We start from the raw sequence: 8,945 nt of genomic DNA on the forward strand, positions 1-8,945 counted from the left end.
GTTGAGTTTAATTCAGTCTTGTGTTTGTTGTGTTTACAGTAATGCAACCGTAGGAATAAAGTAGTTAAAGTCTGATCAAAAACAAAGTGTTAACCTTAAAATAAATTGTAATTTTACTGCATTAACTTGAACACACTTTGCTAATTATCTTTTTAAAATATCTACTTCTTTTCTCATATCTACTTTTATTTGTTTTTTCTTATTTGGTGAAGTATATGTTTTATGTTATAAATATGGCAGGTTAGTCAATAATACATTTCACTACTATAACAGAGACATCACATGAAATTACATCAGTTAGCTTATTTTTAACAGTTTGTAAAAAAAATGTGAAACATGTTTAACATCGACATGTCAAAGTGCTTTTGCAGGTGTTGAGAAAACCCAGATGTCACTGAGATCACATCACATCTTCCTATGGGTGGATGTTTTTGTGCAGCTGGTCCACTGTCTTCAGTCACTGTGTCTCTCGAGCACAGAAGTAAACAGCAGAATCTTCCACTGTCAGACTACTGATCTCGAGGTACTGAGTGCTGCTGGGGACGTCTTCAGTCATGGTGAAACGACTTTGAAAGGAGCTGCCATAGCTAGCAGAGTTTGAACCTGTATTCATCCTCCCAACCCACTCCAGAGCTTTTCCTGGTCTCTGTCGTATCCAGTGCATGTAGTAGCTTGTCATGTCAAACCCAGATATGACACAGGACATCTTCACTGTCTCTCCAGGTCTTTTCACCTCAGAGTCAGACTGGTCCAGTTTGATCTCACTCAAAGCCCCTTTAAGCAGAAAAATAAATAATTATCAATATCAAACTAGTGATATTTACAAAAGAAGAACAAAACTCTTCAGTGACTAAACACAGAATATTTTCTCACCATGAAAAGTAACAACACATAATAAACTCCAGAAAATACTTCTTTCCATTTTGTTGCCGCTGCACAGTAAATCAGTGTTTTCTAGTCTCAGCCTTAGAAATGTATAAAGCTGCACCAGTGTTCTGCTCCAGTTTATGGCAGCAGCTGATGTGTTTATATGGAACAAAGAGTTTGCATAGAGCTCCCTCTACAGGTTTGCTTAGAGAATGTGGGACACAGATACAGTACATTTCCATAAGAACACTGTCTCTACGATGTCTCTCTGTTTTTTTTACTTTAGTCAAATTGCAAAAACAAAGGTTTCATATTTAAATTAAATATGAATGTTTATGTGATTCAGTCACATGGATTTCTGGGTATTTGTGCAGGTCTGTTGGTGGTTTGTCAGTGTAAGTCCACGGAGACAGAAATAAACATCTGTGTCCTCAGGCTGCAGATTCTGCACTTTTAATGCAACAGATAGATGTTTATTTGTGGTTAAGAAACTTGTTCTTCACTATTTAACAAGTTTCTTTCTCCCCACTGATGGATCAGCAAAATATTTTTAAATATTAAAATTAAAGTAGTGGAAACATTGTCTTGTTCTTTAATCGTTGTTTTATCAAACTGTTTCTTTTTAAAGGTGGTGTTCAACAATGTGAGTAAAAGAAAAACTTTATATTTATTTATTTATTTATTTTATCTCTACTGCGAAATGAAAAAAAAAAGTTCAGTGGTATATAATAAAAATATGTCAGCAACTTTGATTAATATTGTTCACTTTAAACCTTTTTCTGTTTTTTCAATTTAAATAATCCTCAATATTGTTCACTTCAAAACCCACTTAAATATGATCTTTTTAAAAAACAACAATGGACCCATCATTTACACTTGAAGACTTAAAGACATTAACTACGAGCCAAAGTAAAAAGTCTGTGAACCCAGTAGGATTTTGTACAGTTACTAAGACAACTTCAGTCTCTATGGGTGTCGAGCAGGATATTAAACAGCTGAATCTTTTTTTTAATTTAAGTTTATTTCAGCTTACTTTTCAAACTAATTAATTCTGATATAATTTGGGCTAAAAATTAAAAGAAATGGCACATTGATTGTTATTTAGTTTTTTTCATGCAAAAAATTAAAAAAAAGATTAAAAAAGAAATATCTAGAGATATACAGACTAAAACAAAAAAGGTACTTTTATAAGACTTAGTGTCACAGTGACATCTGCAGTGGTTTGTGTACAGCTCTGTAACTTCCTGGGTCACTGTGGCCTTCGAGCACAATAATAAACAGCAGAATCTTCAGTCGTCAAGCTGTTCATCTGCAGATACACCTGATCCACGTTGTTGTCTCTGGAAATGGTGAAACGATTCTTGACAGATGTGGAATAAGCTATAACGCTTCCACTTGGAGCAGAAATGAAGGCAACCCACTCCAGTCCTTTTCCTTCAGCCTGTCTGATCCATCTGACAACAGCATCTCTGTCAGATATTCCTGCATATGTACAGGTCAGTTTGTGGGATTCTCCAGGCCTCTTTACCACTGGTTCAGACTCAGAGTCTGACTGCAAACACCTGAAGAGAAAAGACAGTTTGATCAGAACTGAGCCAAAGGAAACACTGACAAAGAAAAAGGCAGATACGTGTGGTATTTACCAGAAACTGCTGCTAGAAGCAGAAATGTTAAACAAGTAGTTAAAGTCATAGTGGAAATGTGTTGTATGTCAAAACTGGACACAGTATCATATTGTATTTATTCTTATTTTAGTGGCAAAAGGGGAACACATTTACGAATGGGGTTTTATAAGAATTAAATCTATTAGTCTGTGGGTGCAGCTTGTCTTAGTGCACATTGACAGGAAACACCTACTGTACAGACACATACTGCTGTACATACATTATTTGTAGGGTGTCAATGACAAGTCACAGACACAAAGACTGACTGAAAATATTTGTTCTAAGTGAGTCAGTAATGTCCTCACTTCTGTTACTTTCAGTAATGCTCCATCTTCCATCAGTGTCACCAGAATCCGAATGAGAAACACAAGCAGTTCTTGTCTGACCCCTGGTGGTTCAAAGGAGGAACTGTAACTGTTTTTTTAATACAATGTACTGATGACGCTTCAAAACATAAAATGATGGTTTTGTTCGATTATTTGATTTTTTAGCTAATGCTTGGCAACAAACAGTTTAAAGGAATGTGCAGAGAAATTAATGAATGAAAATGATTTGTGGATGATGAGATAGTTTGTGTACGGAAAATGAGGCTTTTGATATGAATTACACACCATATTAGTGTGAACATTTTTTTAGTGTGGCTGTGTTCATGGAACGTCAGTAATTACTGCAAATACTTCATTTTTCCTAATTCCTCAACTTTAACTAAAGTTAAACCTTTAGAGGTAAAACTGTGTCAGACCAGTGAGGATAAATATAATTGTGCAGCTACTCATTTATTTTGTTGTCAAACAAACATTATTTTTCCATTTGTAATTTTATCTCAAACATGGATAAATGTGTGTTTAAATGTTTAAGTAACTTTGCTTAATACTGTTCATTCTAACCCCACTCCCCTCCCTCCCCTTTAGAAAAATACATCTTCTTACTCTAAACCAGAATGAAGCTCTAATAATGGACTTATGGACATTAGGGACATAGTAACAGTAGGATTTTGTACAGCTGCTCAACCAACTTCAGTCGCTGTGTCCGTCGTGTCGAGCACAATAATAAACAGCAGAATCTTCAGTTGTCAGACTGTTCATCTGCAGATACACCTGCAGTCTGCTGTCGTCTCTGGAGATGGTGAACCGGCCTTTGACTGACTGAGAGTAGTTGATGTAAGAACTGTATATACTCGCAATCCACTCCAGTCCTTTTCCAGGAGCCTGTCTGACCCAGGCCAAGTAGTAGCCACTGATTGTCAATCCAGAGGCTGTACAGGTCAGTTTGTGAGATTCTCCAGGTCTTTTAACCACTGGTTCAGATTCTGTCAGAGTCTGAGCATCAACACCTGTTGAAAAACATAAGATATGTACATTATGTTAGTTAGGATGTTGCATGAAAAACAAAACAAAAAATAAAACAATTTCATTTTGAGATTAGTAGAATTCTTCACCTGCACAGCAGAGAGATAACAGCATCAGCCCGAACCTATAGTCCATCATGTCAAACTGTGTGTCCACTGTCCTCTGACGTCCTCTCTGCAGACAGATAAGTAGGTGGAAGACATGTGAGTTTTGCATTAACTCCTCCTCACAATGAAGAACTGGACTAGTCATTTTTGTTGAACGTGTTAAATTACATTCAGTCTCGAGTTTGATTATTTTTCCCAACATGTTTAACATTTCTTTAATCTCAGTTTAGACATTAGACACTGAAACATGTTTATTCATATTATCAACAATAGTTTTCTATGAACACAGTGTAAGTATGAACACAGACAGATTGTTAAGCATTAAAAACAATCAGCTTTATTGTCAGTTCACCACATTGACTTAAATACACCTTACTTACATCTTACTAATACTGTAACCTTTTTAAATATCCTCTGTATCTATAAACACAGAAATAGTGATCATCAACTACCACAGAAGAAAGAAGACAGAACAAACTTGAGAAAACACTTGTTTCCTTTGTGTTGTTGCTGCTGTGGTTCACTGCACTATTGTTCTGTCTGGAATCAGACAGCTGCTTGTGTGGTGTTTGCACTGTATGGAACAAAGAGTTAGACATCCCTCTACAGGTTTGCTAACAGTTCCACAAGAAGATGGTCTCTTATGCAACAAGGCATCATCTTTAATCATGGAGCAGCAGTCAGGGGCTATTTATTTTTATCTTGGCCACATCACAGCAAAGTCTGCATTTGTCTGTAGACTGTAGTCCATCCTCTCTACAATGAGAACTGAAAATGAGTCATGTCCTTCATGTGAGTCTCTGCTGTACAAATGTGAGCTGCAGTGGAAATAAATTAATGTTTCATATTAAATAATTTTTATTAATTAAATGTATTGAAAGTAAATACAAAATTTTCAATCAGTTTGTAAGTTTTTGTTCAGGTCTGTTGCTGGTTTGTGTAACTGTGAGCCAACAATAGTAAACGTGTGTGTCCTCAGGCTGCTGTTATTATTCATTGCTGTTATTAATTATTGCAGTTAGGTGAGAGCAGAAGTTTCCACTGTGACAGTTTGTTCTGGTGGTTCGAGGTTTGAAGTTGTGCTTAAATAAAACTTTCATGTGTCAGTGTAGATATTTGACAAACCGTACACAGACATGTGGAGCCTCTAAAATTCATGTGATTATCTGCAAAATATTTTAGATATTCAAATTAAACTAGTGGAAAAACAGCGTTTAACCAAGTTACAGTGTGTGAATTTCATGTTGTTGCTGAGACATCTGTCTTATTCAGACAATTTATCTTTTTTAAAGGTGTTTAACAATGTGTACGAAAAACAAACTTTTTATTTTTTCATTTGTATGTTTTATCTCAAACATGGATTTGTGTTTAAATATGTAAGCAACTTTGTTTAATATAATATATCCCCCCTCCCCTTTTAAAAAATACATGTTCTTTCTAAAAAATAAAAATAGAGCTATAATTTTTAACACTTGAAGACTTATGGACATTAGGGACATAGTAACAGTAGGATTTTGTACAGCTGCTCAACCAACTTCAGTCACTGTGAGTGTCGAGCACAATAATAAACAGCAGAGTCTTCAGTTGTCAGACTGTTCATCTGCAGATACACCTGCTGTCTGCTGTCGTCTCTGGAGATGGTGAACCGGCCTTTGACTGACTGAGAGTAGTTGATGTCGGAACTGTATATACTCGCAACCCACTCCAGTCCTTTTCCAGGAGCCTGTCTGACCCAGGCCAAGTAGTAGCCACTGATTGTCAATCCAGAGGCTGTACAGGTCAGTTTGTGAGATTCTCCAGGTCTTTTAACCACTGGTTCAGATTCTGTCAGAGTCTGACCATCAACACCTGTTGAAAAGCATAATGTACATTATGTTAGTTAGGATGTTGCATGAAAAACAAAACAAAAAATAAAACAATTTCATTTTGAGATTAGTAGAATTCTTCACCTGCACAGCAGAGAGATAACAGCATCAGCCCGAACCTATAGTCCATCATGTCAAACTGTGTGTCCACTGTCCTCTGACGTCCTCTCTGCAGACTGATAAGTAGGTGGAAGACATGTGAGTTTTGCATTAACTCCTCCTCACAATGAGGAACTGGACTAGTGATTTTTGTTGAACGTGTTAAATTATATTCAGTCTCGAGTTTGATTATTTTTCCCAACATGTTTAACATTTCTTTAATCTCAGTTTAGACATTAGACACTGAAACATGTTTATTCATATTATCAACAATAGTTTTCTATGAACACAGCTTAAGTATGAACATAAACAGATTGTTAAGCATTAAAAACAATCAGCTTTATTGTCAGTTCACCACATTGACTTAAATACACCTTACTTACACCTTACTAATACTGTAACCTTTTTAAATATCCTCTGTATCTATAAACACAGAAATAGTGATCATCAACTACCATAGAAGAAAGAAGACAGAACAAACTTGAGAAAACACTTGTTTCCTTTGTGTTGTTGCTGCTGTGGTTCACTGCACTATTGTTCTGTCTGGAATCAGACAGCTGCTTGTGTGGTGTTTGCACTGTATGGAACAAAGAGTTAGACGTCCCTCTACAGGTTTGCTAACAGTTCCACAAGAAGATGGTCTCTTATGCAACAAGGGATCATCTTTAATCATGGAGCAGCAGTCAGGGGCTATTTATTTTTATCTTGGCCACATCACAGCAAAGTCTGCATTTGTCTGTAGACTGTAGTCCATCCTCTCTACAATGAGAACTGAAAATGAGTCATGTCCTTCATGTGAGTCTCTGCTGTACAAATGTGAGCTGCAGTGGAAATAAATTAATGTTTCATATTAAATAATTTTTATTAATTAAATGTATTGAAAGTAAATACAAAATTTTCAATCAGTTTGTAAGTTTTTGTTCAGGTCTGTTGCTGGTTTGTGTAACTGTGAGCCAACAATAGTAAACATGTGTGTCCTCAGGCTGCTGTTATTATTCATTGCTGTTATTAATTATTGCAGTTAGGTGAGAGCAGAAGTTTCCACTGTGACAGTTTGTTCTGGTGGTTCGAGGTTTGAAGTTGTGCTTAAATAAAACTTTCATGTGTCAGTGTAGATATTTGACAAACCATACACAGACATGTGGAGCCTCTAAAATTCATGTGATTATCTGCAAAATATTTTAGATATTCAAATTAAACTAGTGGAAAAACAGCGTTTAACCAAGTTACAGTGTGTGAATTTCATGTTGTTGCTGAGACATCTGTCTTATTCAGACAATTTATCTTTTTTAAAGGTGTTTAACAATGTGTACGAAAAACAAACTTTTTTTCATTTGTATGTTTTATCTCAAACATGGATTTGTGTTTAAATATGTAAGCAACTTTGTTTAATATAATATATCCCCCCTCCCCTTTTAAAAAATACATGTTCTTTCTAAAAAATAAAAATAGAGCTATAATTTTTAACACTTGAAGACTTATGGACATTAGGGACATAGTAACAGTAGGATTTTGTACAGCTGCTCAACCAACTTCAGTCACTGTGAGTGTCGAGCACAATAATAAACAGCAGAGTCTTCAGTTGTCAGACTGTTCATCTGCAGATACACCTGCTGTCTGCTGTCGTCTCTGGAGATGGTGAACCGGCCTTTGACTGACTGAGAGTAGTTGATGTCGGAACTGTATATACTCGCAACCCACTCCAGTCCTTTTCCAGGAGCCTGTCTGATCCAGGCCATCCTGTAGCTGCTGAATGTGAATCCAGAGGCTGTACAGGTCAGTTTGTGGGATTCTCCAGGTCTTTTAACCACTGGTTCAGATTCTGTCAGAGTCTGAGCATCAACACCTGGTAAAAAACATAAGATATGTATATTATGTTAGTTAGGATGTTACATGAAAAAACAAGACAAAAAATAAAACAATTTCATTTTGAGATTAGTAGAATTCTTCACCTGCACAGCAGAGAGATAACAGCATCAGCCCGAACCTATAGTCCATCATGTCAAACTGTGTGTCCACTGTCCTCTGTCATCCTCTCTGCAGACAGATAAGTAGGTGGAAGACATGTGAATTTTGCATTGACTCCACCTCTCAGAAAGGAAATGGACTTATGATGCTTGTTGAATTATATGCAGTCAGTGTTGTGTTTGACTTTATTTTAACTTTTTGTTTTCACATTTCTTTGTGTTAAACATCCATCAGCAATAAAAACACTACCATATGAATATTAACACAATTTTTAAATCTCAGTTGTCAGCAGTACAATCAGCAGTTGTCTAATAAATCTCACAGTGAAACATGTAGTATTTATGTTAGTTAAACAGAATCATGTTATTTCAAGAGTCAGGTAATTTTATGAATAAAGTACATAGTAAGTCAGATGTAGAATGAAAAAATATGCTTAAGTGTCAACTTGAACACATCTTACTAATTATCTTTTTATATATTTTCTGAAAATGTCATGTTCAGAGCTTTTTTTTCATTTATCATTATTTGGTGTAACATGTTTTCACTTATAAATATGACAAAGGTGAGTCTATAATAAACACCACTTAGGCAGATGACATAACTCCTATGACTGAGAGATCCATTCATCCATTATCTGTAACTACTTCTGCCACGTCTTCAGTCATGGTGAAAGGACTTTGAAAGGAGCTGCCATAGATAGCAGAGTTTGTATTAACCTCCCTCTACATGTTGAAAAAGAAAAGAAGCAACATATATAGTGGAGGAAAATGTAAAACATAAAAGCCCTGACAAGTCATTTTAAACTGATGGAAAAGATTTTATACAATGACTGTTTGTGTAGTAGTTTACAGATATTTTTACTCTAATTAGTTCACAAAAGGCCATTTTGCTCTGTTCATGTGTATGTTTTAGTACTTTTGAAGACACTGGGGTGTCGAAGACATCACTTTACCTTTGTTATATATTATTTCTAACCCATGACAATGAAATAAAACACAGTTACTGATCCACAAAAGACTTGTTCTT

General features: G+C 35.8%; 2 gene segments (V, D, J or C); both read right to left on the bottom strand.

The window, feature by feature from the left end:
* Nucleotides 1–457: 457 nt before the first annotated feature.
* LOC137100112 (immunoglobulin heavy variable 1-46-like) lies at nucleotides 458–2,355 on the bottom strand. The segment is given in 2 exon segments: nucleotides 458–774; nucleotides 2,289–2,355. Coding segments are annotated over 2 exon segments (384 nt in total).
* Nucleotides 2,356–7,489: 5,134 nt separating this feature from the next.
* LOC137100113 (immunoglobulin heavy variable 3-11-like) lies at nucleotides 7,490–7,949 on the bottom strand. The segment is given in 2 exon segments: nucleotides 7,490–7,797; nucleotides 7,904–7,949. Coding segments are annotated over 2 exon segments (354 nt in total).
* Nucleotides 7,950–8,945: the final 996 nt, after the last annotated feature.

The sequence above is a fragment of the Channa argus genome, chromosome 15 (assembly GCF_033026475.1).
Source record: "Channa argus isolate prfri chromosome 15, Channa argus male v1.0, whole genome shotgun sequence".
In the NCBI taxonomy this organism is placed as follows: domain Eukaryota; kingdom Metazoa; phylum Chordata; class Actinopteri; order Anabantiformes; family Channidae; genus Channa; species Channa argus.